The sequence below is a fragment of the Neofelis nebulosa genome, chromosome 18, assembly GCF_028018385.1.
Source record: "Neofelis nebulosa isolate mNeoNeb1 chromosome 18, mNeoNeb1.pri, whole genome shotgun sequence".
Taxonomy (NCBI): Eukaryota; Metazoa; Chordata; class Mammalia; order Carnivora; family Felidae; genus Neofelis; species Neofelis nebulosa.
The window spans coordinates 23,024,987-23,043,609 of record NC_080799.1 but is presented as its reverse complement, the minus strand read 5'-3'; the positions used below and the strand labels follow the sequence as shown (position 1 = coordinate 23,043,609).

The following is an 18,623-nucleotide window of genomic DNA, read 5'->3' as shown; positions in this document are numbered from 1 at the left end:
GGCTGCTGACCTGGGAGCCTATGCATTTAACCACTGTTCTGAGCCATACAGCCCAAGGAGTAGAGAACTACGTTTCACGGTCAGAAATGAGGGGAGCACAGTCACCCAGAGCCATTTTGGGGAACTGGGGAGGCCCTGAGGTTTTCCTGAAGGAGCCAGGAAAGCGTTCTGCCTTTTGAAAAGAGGAAACGGAATCTCTCTGGAGAGGGGAGACACTAGATCTCTGGACGGGCAGTCCTCCAGGCTCCTGGAGCCATAGCCTCTTGACGATCTTGCCCCTGGCCATAGAGCACGGGCCTTCTGGAAGGCAGATCCTCATAGCTGGACAGCTCTAACTGGGAGAAAATCTTTCCTGAGATTTAGCCAAACTCACTTTCTGGTAACATTCACTTTCTGACTCTGGTTCTGCCCCCCTTGGAAGTAGTAACCAGCTCCCCCCAACCTGAGCCCAATATTTCTCTTATTCAGACTACACAGGTATAGTCCTTTCAACCACTCTTCCTGACTCAAGGAATTGTAGAGAATTCAGCTTGGCTTTAGACATGAACAGATTCGTCAAAGTCTCACATAAAACCCATTGCTTCCCCCAGTGTCTGCCCAGTCACAGAGGAGGAAGACTGTCACGTCCTTGGACTTGGACCCATATCTTTGTTGATACAACCTGCAATCATACTTTATAGTGACCACATCCCGCTTGGGGCGTACATCGGGCTTGCCGGCTAAAACCTCCAGATCTCTCTTCGGCACGAGCTGCTGTCTGTCAAAGTATATTCCGTCATGAGACTCCTTATTTGAGGCTGGCAGTTGTTTTTTAGTCTTTCTTGTTTTCTAGTAAATCTACTTCAGGCTAAGAGGCTGTAATTTTTTTTTCTTTGAGTACTCCTTTGGCTTCATTCCACAGGTCTTGTGACACAATGCAAAAATAATTTAGTTTCCCTTTTGATTAAAAGTGTTACGCACTTCAAACGTTTTTAAAGATGAATGGATTTTTTTTTTTTTTTGAAGTTATCCTTGTATGCTTGGAGTCTCAATTTGTTGCATTGTGGTCAGTATTTATGGCTTGTATGATATCAGTGATGGAGAATTTGTGAAGATCTTTGTAAGATTCTCTGGTTAGTTTCTTTTGTATCTTCCACTTGTGTTTGAAAGGATGTATATTTTCTGGTGGGTGTGGAGGTTTTTGTTTTGTTTTTAATGTTTGTTTATTTTTGAAAGAGAGAGAGTGCAAGTGGGGGAGGGGCAGAGAGAGAGAGAGAGAGAGAGAGAGAGAGAGAGAGACCAAAGATCTGAAGCAGTCTCCGCAGTGACAACAGAGAGCCCGATGTGGGGCTTGAACTCACAAACCGTGAGATCATGACCTGAGCTGAAATCCAGAGCCTGAGGCTCAACCGACTGAGCCACCCAGGCTCCCCCAAGGTGGGTGTAACGTTTCAGAAATAGAGCTCTTAGATCAATTTTGCTAATTACATCATTCATGTTTTCTATGTTTTTATGTGTTTTTCTCTAACTGACTTATCTCCCGCTCTGATAAAGGATCTATTCATTTCACCTTGACCTTTTCTTGTTTGTTTTTTTTTTGCTTTATTTTCAAAGCTGTGTTGTTCGGTGCATATAAAAACAAAACATGAATCGAAGAAGGGTTCATGATATTTATTCCTTCTGGTGAATTGCTCCTTTTATCAGTATAAAAGAGCCACCTTTCTCTCTTTTAATACTTTGCTGTCTTGAATTTATTTTATTCAGTGTTCCTTCATTCCCGTACCTCTTATCTTTATGCGCATTGGTCTCTTGACCAATTCTCTGTCTTCTTTTCTTCAACACTAAAGTTGAAGGACTTTTCTAGGAATTTTCTTTGACTACAGTCTTGTAGCCACATAAATTAAAAATAATTATATATATATGTGTGTGTATATATATACACACACATATACATATTACCTCTCAGACTCAGCTCTGTAACCCACTTGCTGCATAATTTGGGGCAAGTCCTTTTGCCTGTTTGGGCCTTAAATTTCCTCATCTGTAAAATGGGGACATGACTCACTTGGCCTCTCCTCTCGGGTTTCTGGAAAAATAATGAGAGTGGAGAATAGAAAAGGAGCTGCCTACATCCCTACAAGTTAGTCACTGGGTGTGAATATGGGCTGGCTTTCCAGACGGTGAGAAGAGGGTGAGAAGAGGGAGGGACGGAGAGGGAGGGAGGGGGAGGGAGGACTGTGCCGGAGCCCTGAGGGTGAAGGCCGACTTCACGGGTGGCCGCCCCTGGTTGGCTTCCTGGGCTGTTCACAGATACACGAGTAAGACACAGTCTCTGGCCTGGAGGGGCTTCTGGTCTGGAAGAAGGTGCAGCTCACTGCTCATGGGACAGAGGGACAGGCAGGGAAGGGCTGAGGAAGGAGCGGGGTTTGAGTAGCAGTGTCCCAAGGGGGTGGCTTAGGAGGTGGGCACTGAGAGGGGAGTCTGGGGCACATTTGGGGACGGGTGGAGGGCAGCGCTGGGAGGGCGCACGGTTGGTAAGGACCGCTCTTGGGCTCCTCGTCCTCCCCTACGAAGGCGGAAGGCAGGGGCTTGCAGAATTTGGAGGATCCTTGATACCAAACAGCAGGCAAAGCTGGGTCTCCAGCCCCACCCCTTCCTCGTCACCATAACAACCACATCCCATAATGAATAAGAGGAACTAGGGACAGAAGGGAGGGAAAGGTATCAGCCTTACACCTTCAGGGGTGGGGGTGGGGCCGGTGCACCAGGAGGCTGGGGGGGGGGGGTGTCTCAGAACACCCACCCACCCCAGATGACACCAGCTGGTCATCGGAAGCCAAAGGGAGACCACAGATGTGTGGTGTGGTTTTTGAAAATGGAACTCTTTTCCAACGTTTAAAAATCAGGAAAATATGCATAGAAATCTGGATTTCTAGCTTCTTTTGAAAAATCAGGAGACCTAGCAATGCCCAGGCCTTCGCTGATGTGGCAAAAAGCGGCTGACACAGAGTGACGGCTGCCCTTTAGGGCTGGGCCTGTGCCCGCCCGCTGCGGCTTGTCTCTTCTCTGCCATTGAGGTCTCGGGTCTGTGATCCTGTAGACACCTGGGTCGTCTGGGGCAGGTGGCTGTGAGCTGTGCGACTCCCCCGCCGAGACAGTGAGTGAAGAAGCAGGTAGGCTGAAGTCGGGGGCCCCTGTAAAGGCTGGGGAGTGGACTGCGGGGTCTTTGGGGACCCTCGTGGGCCTGAGCACGGGTGGGCTGAGACGTTTGCGGCCGTGCCCCCTCAGCCCGGATCGCACACCTGTTCACCCATCTCTTTCCCTTTTCCTCCTTAGTGAGCTTACGTGCAGGCCGGTGCACAGCTTCGTGCATTTTCCCAAAGCGTGCACTTGCGTGTGTAACCCAGCTTGACCGGCCCCCCCAGAAGGTCCCCTCCTGCCTGCCCCGCCAAGGACACTTCCCTGACTTCTGACCCCCAGGATCAAGGGGTGTCTCCTTTGGAACTTGATGTAGATGGAATCAGTTTTGCCCTTTGGAACCCGGCTTCCTCCATTCAGTTCGCGCCCGTGAGACCTGACCACGGTTGTCATGGCCGCTGTCGCTACTCAGGGTCTCGGAGCGTTTCCTTGGTGCTTGAAGATGGGCTTTTGCCACCTGCTCCATCGTCGCTGTCCCTAGTGCCTCTTCCACCCCGCTGTGGTCTCTCCGTCCCCTCGTGCGACCGGCGAGGCAAGTGGTTCTGTCCTCACATCACAGACGAGGAGACTGATGCTCTGAGAGGGCCCCTGGCTTGCCTAGGCCTGTCAGCCGGGCAGGGCAGGGCCTGCACACTTAGGCCCAGAGTTAGGCTTCTGTGTGTCAGATGCTCTGAGGTCGCTGCCCACGTGGGCGGCCCCACGCGTCCGTGTATCCCTCACCGTGCCAGGAATAACATTGGCGCAGGGCAGGGTGGACAGCAGGATGGACTCCAGGGAGAGACCTCTGCCCCCAGCACCTGTCTGCAGGCAGAAAGTGAACAGGGAGATCTTGCCTGTGCTGACATGCTACCTACCGGCTGTGGGTTTGCCCAGGGGGCAAAGTCCTGGTCACTGTTGAGACAAGTTCACAGAGGAGGGCTGGGCAAACAGGGACAGAAGCCAAGTTCCAGCTCACTCACTTCCTGCCTGGTCACCTTGGATGATCCCTGAACGCCTCTGAGCCTCGGCTTCCCTCTCTCTCTGCGGTTCTTAGGCAGGTTCCTGGGCCTCTGGGTGTCAGTTTCCCCCGTGTCTGCCGTGGGGAGGGTACTAACCGCACCTGCCCTGTTCCTCGGGTTGCTGTTAGGGTTAAATGAGTTGGTTAACTTGTAAGTGCACGACAGTCTGCTCTGACCAAGGCTGTGGCCGGTCAGTTTGGGGGGTGGGGTGGAACCCCTGGGCAGAAGGGCCCAGGGCATGGTCTCTAATGGCTGGAGGAACTGGGGACACACAGGGGCAATCATGGTGACTTCTGCGGACCTCGGGAAGCAGGCCCACTGGGAGCCGTGACCGTCCCCAAGACCAGCAAAATCTAATCAGCATCTCGGGGCCAGATGTCATAAGCATGGTAATGCCCCAATTACCAGCATTCTGCAGTCACTTCCCCCGGGGGTGGCCAAGATCGGTGCCTGCATTAAGGTATTTAAGGAAATTCGGAGCCAGAATTGGTCAGTGTTTATCTAGCTGTGAGAGGTGGAAAATTCCAGCTTGTGGAGCTGTGTCCCTGCTTTCGTGAGGGATGGCCGTCCAGGCCCTCCTGCACTGAGCACATACCCGTGGCCCCTCTGCTGTGTGCCGAGCGGCGTATGGCTCTGGGGTGCCAGCAGTGAACAGGGTGGACACAGCCTCGGGTCTCGTGGGAGCTGGGACAGAGGTACAGGACGTGTGTGCATGTGGTAAACCTCAAGGGATAAGTGCTAAACACAGAAATGGCCTTGCAAGTGACGGGGGTCAGCTGCCGTTCCTGACTCTGCGGCGTCTGGACACGGGGCCCGTAGGCTCAGCCTCCTCCCTGGGGCCTCCAGGACCTTCTGAGGTCCGGCCTCCCCTGGGTTCCCACTGGCAGCTTGGGACAGCCAGCACGAGTGTCCCCACTGCCATAAAGTGACCAGCCTGCCCCCAAGATGGTGCCCCCTCCAGTGGGTCTGGCCCAGCCATGTCCTGTGAAGGAGGTCCACGGTCTCCAACCCTCTCCTGTCCCCCTCAGACAAGGCCTTCCCTAACTCTGCGCAACCCCGTGGGTTCTGACACGGCTAATGACCTTCAGGCCTGTCTCCAGCCCAAGCCTACCTTCTGAGCTCCAGGCCAGTAGAATGTATTGCCTCCGTGGGGCGCCTGGGGGGCTCGGTCGGTGTAGCGTCTGACTTTAGCTCAGGTCATGATCTCACTCCTTGTGAGTTCGAGCCCCACATCGGGCTCTGTGCTGACGGCTCGGAGCCTGGAGCCTGCTTTGGATTCTGTGTCTCCCTCTCTCTCTGCCCCTCACCTGTTCATGCTCTGCCTTTCTCTGTCTCAAAAATAAACATTAAAAAAAATTAAAAAAAAAAAAAAAAAAAAAGAATATATTGCCTCCCGGACTGGATGCCCACTCCCCACCACCTGCTTCGACTCCCCGTGTCCCCGGCATGGGGGGCGCGTGATCTTCCTGGCGCCCACTGCCAGCCATCGGCAAGTTCACCACCCTTACCTCCCGTGCAGGGCTGAGTCTGCCCCTCGTCTCCAGCAGCACCCAGCACGCCCCTCAGCCCGGCCACCTCGGCCTCGAACCTACAGCCCTTCTCCACACCTAAGGTGCAGTGGACTTTCTGGCAGGTGCACCTGCTCCTGCCCTGCCTGACAGCCTTCAGTGGCTCCCCGTTGCACTGGGGATGGACGGGGTCTGAACCACGCACTGTGCCTGGTTGGCAGTGTTGTCTTCTGGCCCCACTGACCTCTCCTTCTGTCCGTCCCTGCAGCCCACGGCCTATCTTGCGGGGTGGGGGATGGGCCATGCCCTCCATCCTCCCTGGCTATTCACTCATCCTTCACTCGTCACTTCCCCCGTCTCTTTCCTTCTCCCGAGACTCCTCAGGATCAAAAATGGGCTTAATTATTGTCACCCCCTCACAGTGAGGACTTAGAGCATCTAGAACAGCGGCTGGCACTGGGGGAGCACCGTGTAAGTGTAGAAATAAGAACAGGGTGGAAGACGCAGGGTTGCTTGTTGAGGAGGTACCCTGCACCGGCCGCCGGGCTTGGCCTTCTGCTTACAGAGGACGCGACGTGGCCTGCCCTCACGGAGTCCACGGCGCCTCCCGTGCGTGGGAAGGTCTTCCTCCCTCTGCACCCGGCACCCCTGCCCTCCCCTGGGGAGTCCCTCTAGGGACACTTGACCCTCGAGGACCAGCGTGGATCCTCCCTGACGGCTGCCTGCCGACAGCCTCGTCGTACCTTTCCTGATGCTGTTCCCACAGCCCCTCTGCAGGCCTGCTTCCCGCATGGGTCCCTCCCACACTGCGTGGCATCCTGACAAGACCAGATCTAGGCTTTTTGATGGCTCTCTTCTCTTGGCAAAGTCTGTGCGGTCAGCAAATGCTGTTGGCTGTGCCCTCGACAGATCTAGAATCCAGCCTGCTCTTACAGACCCTTCCCGGCACCTGCTGCCTGGACCAGCGCAGGAGGCTCCTCACCGGTACCTGCTTCTGCCCTTCACCCCGTGGGCCCTGTAGACCACATAAGCGGAGAGATGGCTTAAAATGTCTCATAATGTCACGTCTCTGCTCAAAAACCTCCAGTGACTTATCTTCTCAAGTACTTGTCAGAGGGAGGAAGTGAATGAGCGAATGCATGAGTGGCTTCTCCCACGTCTGCGGTCGCTGGCACGTAGTAGGCGCTTAGTAACACCCGCCGCGAGAATACACGCGGGCAAGGGCTGGGAGCACACAGTAGGTGCACGGGGAGCCCGCTGGGCTCTGTTGGCCAAGGTGGCCAGCAGTAGTGGAGGCAGCCTGCCGTCACCCCTCACTCCGCTTTCGGTCTTGGGGCCCTGGCCTGGCCCGCCTTGCCGGCCAGGCGGGGCTGCTGACGCGGCTGCCGGTTCCGGGAACCTCTGCCGGGCAGCGCTTCTGGGAAGGCGACCGCTGGGAGGAGAAGTGTGCCCCTGGCTCCCCGCCAGACTGGCCTAGCTGTCCCGGAGGCCAGAGGAAGCTCCAGGCTGGCTTAAGACTGTGGAGTTTCAGGGGCTGGTGGCTCCCCCCAGGGAGGCCACCGTCAGCCCCTGCTGTCATCGGCTTCCTCTTCACATGCGCTCGCTCCTCATGGGACTGGCTGCATCCTGTCTGCCCATCCAGCCCCCCTTCTAGCCGGTTTGCGGTCAAGAGAGGAAAGAGGAGCCGGTGTGGGCGGCCTTGCAATCCTTTTGGGCTCAGGAAGAGCCTGCCCGGTCACTGCCTGACTGCCGCCGGCCTTGACATTTCAAGATTCTCCACTCCCCTCCTCCCCAACAGAAAGAGTGAGTTAAGTGTATTTCACTGCCAGCAGGAGGGTTTTCCCACTCAGAGCACTTCTGACCTCTTCCTGGCTCAGGCTTTCACTAAGTGCTGCTTCCTACCTCCCTGACCTTGGTTTTGTCACTTGCCCGTCTCTAGGCCTCAGTTTTGGCCATAACACCGCATTCCCAGGGGGCCAGGGATGGCATTTCACGAGGCGGCAAAAACAAGTGGTCAGGCACGTGGCTTCTGGAGTGAGGCTGCCTGGGTTCAAATCCTAGCTGTGTAACTTCTCTGTGCCTCTGTCTCCTCCTGTGTAAAATGGGGGTTTCAATGGCAGCCTGCCTTATAGAAGTGTATGCACAGCAATCATCATAAGCAACAGCTCGGCACCCCGTGTTTGAAAATAGATTACAGAATCTGTTATTCTTGATTTTTAGCCACTCATTTAATAGATGTTTATTGAGCATACACTATGTATGTGTCAGGCACTATTCAGGTCCTGGGGACAAAACAATGACCATAAAGCTCTGTCCTCATGGGGCTTGCCTTCTGATGGGGTGTGTGGGGCAGGGGGGAAAAACAATACATATATAGACAAATAATTTAAATGGTATGGGTGATCCTCTACACTCAGAACATTGCAAACTAGCAGCAGAATGAGAGGGGCTGTTTCATGTTTTGCCAACGTGGAATAGTTCTTGGGTGAATAATTTATGCCCTTTGCCTGTTTTTTTTCTTCTTTTTTTTAATATTTTACATTTATTCATTTTTGAGAGACAGGGAGAGACAGACCGTGAGCAGGGGAGGGGCAGAGAGAGAGGGAGACACAGAATCTGAAGCAGGCTCTGAGCCGTCAGTACAGACAGAGCCCGGTGCGGGGCTCAAACCCAGGAACCGTGAGATCATGACCTGAGCTGAAGTCGGACACTTAACTGACTGAGCCACTCAGGCGCCCCACCTTTGCCTGTTTTTCTTAAAGGGATGTTTGTCTTACTGATTTGTAAGGTCTCTTTATAGGAAGGTCATTAGCTGTCTACAATGTAGATTGCTATCTTTGTCTAGTCTTTGCTTGCTTTTTTTTTTTTTTTTTAAATCTGAGAGAGGGGAGGCTGGAGAGAGGTAGAGGCAGAGAGAGAGAGAATCTTAAGCAGGCTCCACACTCAGCACGGAGCCCCAACACAGGGCTCGATCCCACAGTCCTGGGATCATGACCTGAGCTGAAATCAGGAGTCAATGCCCTGAGCCCCCGAGGCGTCCTGCCTTTTTTTTTTTTTTTTTTTTTTTTTTTTTTAGTGGTGCATTTTGAACTGGGGAAGTTGAAAACATTTTTGCAGTCAGATCTCTCAGTCTTTGCCGGCTACGTTCTGAAATAAACATTCACACGTGTAACCTCAGTGATACGAACAGAGATGCTGATAAGTGTAGGACAGAAATAAACAGGGTGTTGCGATGAGCAGTTAACAGGGGGGCACCCTCAGTGGGTAGGGTTTCTGGGTGTAAAGTCTGTGAGGGAGAAGAGGGCTTAGGAGTGCGTCAAGGTGCTCGGAGGCCAGTGGGACCAAAGGCTCGCGGGGGACGGGGACGGGGTGGGAGGGAACGGTGGATGTGTACCGGGCCAGATCATCAGGGGGCTTAAGGTTTTGTTTGGTTGGTTTGGGTTTTTGCATTTCTTACACTTCTTATTTTAAGACGATTGTAGACTCACACACAGTTGTAAGAAATAACAGAGTCCGTTGCTGCCCAAGAGTGCCGTCTCACAAAACACAATAGCCTAACCGGGATATTGACATTGATAGGATCCGCTGAGCACCCCTGTTTTCCTTGTACCCATTTGCGGGTGTTTGGTTCTGTGGAGTTTCACCCCGTGTGCAGGTTTGTTTCGCCAGCACAGCAGCCGTGACTCGAGGAGCCCCGTGTTGCCCTTTTATAGCCACATGGACCTCCCTTCCTACCCGCCGCCTGTGCATCTGTTCTCCATTTCCATAATTTTGTCATTTCAAGAATGTTACATAAATGGAATCACACAGGCTGCACCCTTTTGGATTGGCTGTTTTCACTCCCGGGCTTGGGTTGAATGCTGAGTCAGAGATGCTCCTCTTGGATGGGCCATGAACTCCAGGCATCCTTGTCCCTGGGCGAAGACACCCTTTGGGAGCCAGAGGCTAACGAAGGGCTTGAGCAGGCAGTTCATGGCCTGGTTTCTGATGTTAAAATGACTCTGCCGGGGCGCCCGAGGGGGGCTCAGCAGGTTAAGCGTCTGACTTTGGCTCGGGTCATGATCTCATGGTTTGTGGGTTTGAGCCCCACATCGGGCTCTGTGTTGACAGCTCGGAGCCTGAAGCCCGCTTTGGATTCTGTTTCCCTCTCTCTCTCTCTCTCTGCCTCTCTCTCTCTCTCTCTCTCTCTCTCTCTCTCTCTCTCTCTCAAAAATAAATAAACTTAAAAAAAAATGATTCTGCCTGCAGTGTGGCGAAGAAACGAAGTGACTCATGTTTGCAGTAACTGCTAATTCCTTGCCACCCACCCTGCCCCTGCCCCATCATTCTCTCAGCCCCAGACTAGCCCTTTGGAAAATCTTGCCACAACCCTGTTCAAAGACCCTTAAGGGGCACCTGGGTGGCTGTCAGTTACGCGTCTGACTTTGGCTCAGGTCATGGTCTCGTGGTCCGTGAGTTCGAGCCCCGCGTCGGGCTCTGTGCTGACAGCTCAGAGCCTGGAGCCTGCTTCGGATTCTGTGTCTCCTTCTCTCTCTGCCCCTCCTCCACTCATGCTCTGCCCCCTCCCCCCTGTCTCTGTCTCTCAAAATAAACTTAAAAGAAATTTAATTCAAAGGCCCTTAAAAACCACTCACTGCCTAGAGGTGGGGTCTTTGACCTGGAGCCCTTAGCCTGGGCTGTGGGGGAGCTGTGAACCCTTAAAATGGGATGCAAAATGTAACGTGTGCACTTTTCGAGAAGGAGGGTTTGGAGTTTGCATCACATATTCAGACGGATCAGTGATCTCCAGAACATTAAGGACTGTGCCTTCCAGACAGAGATAGTGGTTAGGAGCTGAGGCCCCCGAACCTGACGGCCCCTGTTCAGATCTCGTGACCTCCACGGCTCTGTACCCTCAGACAAGTCACTTACTCCTTCTGTGCTTTGGTTGCCTCATCTAAAAATGGGGGAGGGGCGCCTGGGTGGCGCAGTCGGTTAAGCGTCCGACTTCAGCCAGGTCACGATCTCGCGGTCCGTGAGTTCGAGCCCCGCGTCAGGCTCTGGGCTGATGGCTCGGAGCCTGGAGCCTGTTTCCGATTCTGTGTCTCCTTCTCTCTCTGCCCCTCCCCCGTTCATGCTCTGTCTCTCTCTGTCCCAAAAATAAAAATGAAAAACGTTGAAAAAAAAAAATAAATAAAAAAAAAATAAAATAAAAATGGGGGAAAGAATAGTACCTACTTCATAGGGCTGCGTTGAGTATTGAATGAATTAATCAAAGTGCGGTGTTCACAAGGAAACTTGGCACGTGGGAAATATTGTATGTTTGTTAAGTGAATCATGAGCCTATAGGGTGTAGGGGGGCAGAACATTTAGGCAAAAACTTCCTAGGCCCTCTGGGATTTTTAAGCCCTCTCTGTGTCAGTTATCAATCATCCTCTAGACAAGCTTCAGATCAGCAGGGTTTCTTCCAAAGGGATACACAGGTGTGGTTGGGCACTGTCCCCTCCTTTGTCCTGGCTTTCATATCTCTGTTAATATGACTTTCACTGGCTTTTTTTTGGCTTTTTTTTTTTTCTTTTTAAGGTGCTGCTTCACCTATGGCATGTGGGGCATTTGCAGACATCAAAAGCCCTGAGTCTTTTCTGCTGTTTCTGGTTCTTTGCTTGGGCAGCTTACGTGAGACAGGGGCGTTGGGTGGCTCAGTCGGTTAAGCGTCCAACTTTATCTCAGGTCGTGATCTCGCGGCTTGTGAGGTCAAGCCCCGCGTCCGGGTCTGTGCTGACATCTCGGAGCCTGGAGCCTGCTTCAGATTCTGTGTCTCCCTCTCTCTTTGCCCCTCCCCTGCTCACGCTCTCTCTTTCCTTCAAAAACAAATAAACATTAAAACATTTTAAAAAGAAAGAAAGAAAGAAATTGGCAAGCAGGGGGGCCAGCTCTTCCCGGCTTATTTCATTCACCCAGTTGAGCCCTTTCTGCAGTCCTTGGAGAAAGTGAAGGCACTGATAATGCCAGAATGAACTTCGTGCTCAGAGGCCAGTAGACTGGCTTCTGACTCTAGCGCTCCCCTCTTGCCAGCTGTGGTTCCTGACGGGCAAGCTATTTGACCTCTTTGGCCTCAGTTCCCTCAGGTCGAAAACGGAAGTAATGGCCCATGTAGCAGGGCTCTTGGGCAGATTCAATAAGGTAATGTTCCTAACGCACTCAGCTAAGTGCCAGGCACAATGTGAGCACTTGACAAGAGGGGTTGTGTTTACACAAATCTTTGGCTCGATCTAAGGAAACTGTTTCCAGTCTCAGTTCTGCTCAGCCGTGACCTGGAGCTGAGCGTCCTGCCGTGGAGGCGTGCAAACGGACGCTGGGCTGCTGTGTGACCTTGTCCGCACGTCTTGCCCTCTCTGTTTCTCTTCATTCGAAATCGGGGCGAAAGTGACACCTTTGCCGTCTCTGCCATAGGAGGCTGTGGCCCCGTGTGAACTTGTCGGAGGCAGCATCACCAGGACTTCGTAGAGGACACCAGCGTCACGGGTCCACCGCTCCACTCCCGCCCCTTCTTCCTTGTTCTTCACTGTGACTCTTGAAGGGAAGCGAGTTGGGGCTTGGAACAGATACCAGGTTCCCCCTGGGGAGGGTTTCCAGACCCGTGCTGAGCCCATTAGAGGCCCCACATCATGTCCAAAATGACTTTATTCCACAAACATTAACTGAGCAGCTGTTATACGCCAGGCACCAACGTAGAGGCACCAGGAACCTGGCAGTGAACAAGACAAACGATAGCTCTCAGGATGACAGGCAACTGAAAAAGAACAGCTGTTCTGGACTTTCCTTGCCTTTTGTCTCCCCCCCCCCCACCCCCCCGCCCCCGGCATTTTTTGGAAAACCACAGGCAGGTTCTTTTATAGACTTCTCCGTTAGGTTTGTCTGACACTCCCTGTGATTTGTGCCCTTGGGGCAGCATCGCCAGAGAAGGAAGGCTATGTTCTCAGGGGATAGTCTCAGGGAGCTCATGACCCTGCTTTGTCCCGTTCCTGGAGATGTTACCTTTGACCACTTGGTTGAAGGTGGGGCCTCCCAGGGTTCTGCATCATCTCCGATTTTACGCACACACGTATATGAAGCATAGGATGCGGTAAAGTTAACAAGCGTTTTGATTCGTTAGTCAATAGACAATATGAATTTTGTGGGCAGATGCTTAGAGGCTGCCCCTGCTGAAATACAGCCGCTCTCTCTGCCCGGCGTATAGATCTAAATCGGGGCAGACTCCCGCACCCCTATTGAACTCCAGGGGTTACGGTTGGTTACTGTACCTTTATTGGGGTGCTTCACTTGTGCCCGTGTGGGCCGGTGGACGCGGTTTAGCTGGCTCCTGTGTCTTTTTTTTTTTTGACGGGAGCCCATCATTCTTGGAGCGCGTCCTTACTCTCTGACACAAGGATTCCAGGCTCGTCATGCACTTTCCCTGCTCGGATCCTGGACTCATTAGAAGGAGCTCTGTGGAGGGGCACCTGGGTGGCTCAGTCGGTCGAGCGACCGACTTCGGCTCAGGTCATGATCTCACGGTCCGAGAGTTCGAGCCCCGCGTCGGGCTCTGTGCTGACGGCTCGGAGCCTGGAGCCTGCTTCCGATTCTGTGTCTCCCTCTCTCTCTGCCCCTTCCCTGCTCATGCTCTGTCTCTCTCTGTCTCAAAAATAAATAAAAACATGAAGAAAAAAAAATTTTTTTTGAAAAGAAGGAGCTCTGTGGAGGCAACGAGCAAGACGGAAATAGGGTCTGCGGGCCCGCCGACAGTCATGGATCAGTGTTAATGTCCTGATTTGGGCAGTTGCATTGTGGCTGCAGGAGAATGAATGACCTCGTTCTCCGAAATATACACTGGAGCCTTAAGGAGTGATTTATTCATTGTGAACAAACGAATACATAAAATGAATAAAACAGAGACAGACTGAGGGGGAAGGTGTGCACTCGGGAATGGGTTTCGTGTGTTTCACGAGCAGCAAGGAGGGAGGATGTGGCCGGTGGCGGGAGCACCGCGCACAGGTGCTGGGGCCAGGTGGAGAGGGGGGCGGGGCCCCGCTGGGGAGGCCCTGCAAGGGGAACAGAGTCCCTGGGGAGCTTCCGGCAGGGACAGAAAGCCCCCCCCCCCCCCCATGCTGCACAGACACCGTGCGGAGGGCTTCAGGTCCGCGCGTCTCTTCGTTTCTGCAGTACAGCTGCGAGGTTAGGCTCCGTCTCATCTGCACGCTGCGATGATGACCACGGGACTGCCTTGAACCGCACATAGCTCCCAAGCCCCAGGAGGAAGCCTGACCGCCGCTTGGCTGAATGCGACGCCGAGGTCGAGACCCACACGGGGACAGGGAGAGCGGATGCTGTGAGCATCGCCGGGAAACCTGCCTCCTCCATACCTCGCGCTTTAGAGGGCGCCACGTGCCGCGAGTGCCGTGGGGGGAAGCGCACGCCCCTTGACCCGGCGAGATCCCACTCCGGAGCATCTCCCTTCACGAAAGCGACTCCTTGGGCGGTGGCTGTGTTCAGGTCACTGTTTGAGGACCCTGCGCGTGTTAGCCCATTCAGTGCCCACAGCACCCTGGTCAGGTGGGGGCCGTTCCCAGCGCCACTTCACCGGGCGGGAAACTGAGGCACGGAGGGGCTAAGCGGTTTGCTCAACGTTCATAACGAGTAAGGGACAGAGCAGGTGTTAAAACTTCAGGAAGACGCTGCACAGCCATTGCGGGGAGAGGAGGGAGGGGGGCAGGATGTAAGCACAAGCTCCAAAACAGAAGACGTTGTACCGGCCCGATCTGTCAAACTAGGTACGCGTGGAAAGGACTAGATTTGGATGCCAGATGTCTCCAGGGGCGTTTTTCCAGGTGACGGAATTACAGCCGTTCCTTTTTGTTTTAAGTTTCTTTAGTTTTGAGAGAGAGAGAGAGAGAGCGTGCACCTGTGAGCAGGGGCGGGGCAGAGAGAGGAGACGGAGAATCCCAAGCGGGTTGCGCGCTGTCGGCACAGAGCCCGACCTGGGGCTCGGTCCCACAGACCTGGAGACCTGGACCCCAGCGGAAGTGAAGAGCCAGCCAGGGGCTTCACTGACGGAGCCACCCAGGCGCCCCCTACAGGCATTCTTGTACGTTTGCATGTCTCTCTTTTCCGAATTGTCTACGGTGATCCCGTGTGGCTTTTGTAATAGGAAAAAAAGATCAATATCATACCTTAAAAAAAACAAAGAACAACAAAGCAGTAAGAGTAATCACTAAAGGCTAAAACCCAGTGACACACAGTGAGATCCCACTGATTGGATGCTTTGAATCTCTAGTGGTATGGAATGATATTTAATGATATATTAAGCTTAAAATTTAAGTTTCAGTAGGAAGAGGGTGCTGCTAGTTGGGGAAACAAAATTCGTACTTATCTCCCTGTTTGTATAGATACAAATCTGGAAGAGTTGATACGAATGTGTACGTGGCCTTGTGATTTGGAGGGATTGGAACTGTGTTTTCTTTTTGGGTGTCTGTGCTTGCTGACTTCTATTCCCCAGTCATGTATTACATGGGACGCATCTAACACAGTAGGGGCAGTGTACGATCCCATTTATCTGAAACACAAAACACAGAGGTCGTCTATGGGGTTAGGAGTCCAGGTGGTGGGGAACGACTGGACGGCGAATGGCAATAAAGCACAAAACCCCAGGAGCATGTAGCAGGAGAGGCTTACTTAGCTCAGGTCCGGGAGAGCTTACCTGGGCGTGGCCAACCTCGCTGGAGGTTGTCACCTGTGCCCCTGTGGTCGGCCTGGGGTCGGTTACACAGTTCTGCTGATCTGCTGATCTCGCTCACATGACTGGGGGTGGCTGCCTGTTCCCCAATGCAGAATGCTACGTGTCCACATCCTCCAGCAGGCTGGCACGTGCGTTCTTAAGACAGTGGTCGTGCAAAAGCAGGCTTCTTCAGTGCATCCCTTTTGCTCATATTCTACCGGCCAGAGCGAGTCACGTGGTTGAGCCCAAAATCGAAGGCCAGGGGAGAATGCCCTGCCCGGGGCAGTGGGAGGGGGAGGGGGGGAGGGGAAGGAGGCGGTGGGCACTGCAAGGTTACATGGATCCAGGAGGACTGGGAAGAATTGGGGCCATTGGTGTAAGTCTAACACATTCAACGGCATCCTTTTTAGTGGCCACCTAATACTGCATTGCATGGGTCTACTGTTCATTTAACCTGCCCCGTAAGGCTAAACAGATTAACATCTCCAAAGTACATTTCAAGGAATTGTAAGTCTCTTGGGGGTTTAATTGGGGGTTTAGCATACACACACATACAGATGAAGGTTGAGTAGGGAAATAAATTTGGCAAGTGTTGGGTTAAATGAAGAAAAATAAGTTTCTTTGCTGCAGGACTTATCAGAGCCTTTACACACAAATGTGCATCATGGTCTCCCGTAAGTCCAAGGGGCTGCTTAAACTTAGCAGGTCATGGGATTTTTTTCAAGAAGTGTCTCTTGCGGACAAGCATTGTGGGCTTTGTGCATCTGAAACACAACCATTTCATGATGATGATAGGTAGATAGAGAGAGAGAGAGAGAGGGTGAGCTCTAGTGAACACAGAGGGCTCATTCTTGGCACTAACCTGGCTCGCTTTCACTCAGCAGGTGTCTTAGGATCTCCCAATGGGGCGGCTTTGCTCTGGGCTCACGTTCCCTGTGAGCTGTCTGATCCTGATGTGGGCGGCAGGCTCTGGTAAGTCACCACCTCTCATTCATTCATCCACTCATTCATTCAGCAAATGTTCATTGGCTGTTTAGATGCCAGGGTCCTAGGATAATCAGCGAAAGGAACACAGATTCCGGGCCTTGAGGAGCTTACATTGTAGTGGGAGGGGACGGCCAATGACAGAGGGTCCTAATTATAAGTCAATTGTAAAGAGCGTTAGAAAGTGATAGAAAAACACAGCACAGAACAGAGTCGGGGGCACGTATTTGCGGGGGGTGGGGAATCGGACGTTAGTTTTGGACACGAGGTGAGTTTGAGATCTTTGTTAGGTATCTAAGACTCTGCCTGACACGTTAAGTCCTTTATCCGGCGAGCGTGTGCAAACGTATCCGCTGTGGAGGCTGGTGCTGGGCATCAGAGCGAGAAGGCACCTGCCTGTCTGTTGTTGGGCTCTCGAATGATTTGGCAAACCCAGTACGTGCCCTGCCGGGCTCACACCCCAGCTCTGCCACTGGCCAGTGGGAAGAAATACCCCAGCCTTTCATGCTGCCTTTGACATTGGCTGAACCGAACTGGCAGCCAGAGGACAGGGGCGCCTGAGTGCCAAGACCATGGCGGTCAGCCGCCTGAGCCAGAGAGGGGTGCAGAACGGATGGGGTCCGGGAGCGGGCAAATGGACGGCAGCCCTCCTCCTGCTCACACGGCTCTGGAGCAGACGCCCGTGGTGATGGAAAAGACTAGAAATGCCTTAGATTAGAAACGTCCTTTAATCTGGCCAAGGGCAAGCAGTGGAGGTGCCATGAGGCAAGGTAGGCCTGCCGCGGGGGGCAGTCTTCGACATCGGGAATCGCCCCCATGCCAGCCGGGACGCCGCAGAGCCCCGTCCTGCCCCCAGCTCCCCGGACGCCGGCCCACAACCGTGCCTGGGACTGTGGTTCCCTTGCGTGGCGTTGGCCCCTCGGTCCCGCTTGTCCCGCTTTCCTGCTTGTCCCGCTGCTGCACGTGCCCCTTGCTGTCTGGCTCCGGCCGCACACGGCGCTCCTGTGTCTCCCCAGGGAGCGTCAAGGTCCTGCGTGCGCCCACCTGCTTCTCCGACTACCTCAGCGCCTCCGTCTGCCAGTGGAACATGGATGTGCCCACGAACTGCAGCGCTGAGCTCCGCCTGTCCTACCAGCTGAACTTCATGGGGTCCGAGTAAGCCACGAGTGGAGCTGGGATCTGGGGGAGGCTGAGCCCAGAGCGTTCACCCCAGGAGTTCATTTGGTCCCGGTGGTGCCCTGGAGCGCGGGGTGCTGAATGGGGTTCCCCGCAGCTGACTGAGCGTGGTGTTCGAAGTGAGGCGCCCTGGGGTGCCTGGGTGGCTCGGTCGGTCAGCTCAGGTCATGATCTCGCGGTGCGTGGGTTCGAGCCCCGCGTCGGGCTCTGTGCTGACGGCTCGGAGCCTGGAGCCCGTTTCGGATTCTGCGTCTCCCTCTCTCTCTCTACGTCTCCCTCTGTCGCGCTCTGTCTCTCTGTCTCTCTCTCTCTGTCCAACATGGATAAACGTTATAAAAAAAAAAAAAAAAGGGAGGCGCCCTGGGGCTCAGTGGGCATGTCACCGTGCTCTAAGTGCACTGTCACTGAGGCGCGTGGCGTGTGGGTGTGGTGGAATGTTGGACTAGACTTTGGAGACCCGGGGTTTGTTCGTCTGCTTCAAAGTTAGACCAAAGCTTTTGTCTCGGTGGCTCGTAATATTGCTATTTAGCCTGTTAGTAATTAAAACAGAGATACTAGATCACGACAGCACGCGGGTCCACATTCGCTAAGCCGTCGGAGCAATGATCGCGCGCTGTGTAGCGTCTGGAAAATTCCACCTTACGCTTGTAAGAAACAGTGGAAAATGGCGCACGGCCTCTTGGTATTATGAAAAGAGTTTGACCTCGTGACCCCCTGGACCCTGCTTTGAGAACCGCTGGCTAGACCGCTTGTTTGGGCACGTTAGCGGTGGAGTCCACGGTGTTCTTTGGGGGACCGTGGAGCCTGGGGTACGTTGTTCCGGGTGGGTCACCGGGACAGCCGTGGCACATGGGGTGCTCTTCCAGGCGGCGCTGAGGGTGTGGCTGGGTACACGAGGCACGCAGTCACGGGGGCGTGTTGGGGTGTGCCCACCCCAGAGTGCAGGGTACGTTGCCAGAGGCCTTCCTCTACCTACCGAGGCAGACGGGCTCTGCTTCTAAATGTGGTACGCTGGCCTAGACCAGGGCTCTGCAGACTACGGCCCGA

General features: G+C 53.7%; 1 protein-coding gene across 3 annotated transcripts in view; it reads left to right on the top strand.

Annotated features, from left to right (window-relative positions):
* IL4R (interleukin 4 receptor) overlaps window positions 1-18,623 on the top strand; it is a 41,613-nt gene that overhangs the window by 5,127 nt on the left and 17,863 nt on the right. The window contains exons 2-3 of one of the 3 annotated variants that reach the window (XM_058711980.1): window positions 16,301-16,388; window positions 17,417-17,549. In XM_058711980.1, the coding sequence (XP_058567963.1) occupies window positions 16,319-16,388; window positions 17,417-17,549 (203 nt within the window). In that variant the 5' untranslated portion in view covers window positions 16,301-16,318. Of the gene's footprint in view, window positions 1-16,297; window positions 16,389-17,416; window positions 17,556-18,623 lie in introns of all 3 variants that reach the window. The other 2 variants (XM_058711978.1, XM_058711979.1) reach the window with 2 other exon arrangements.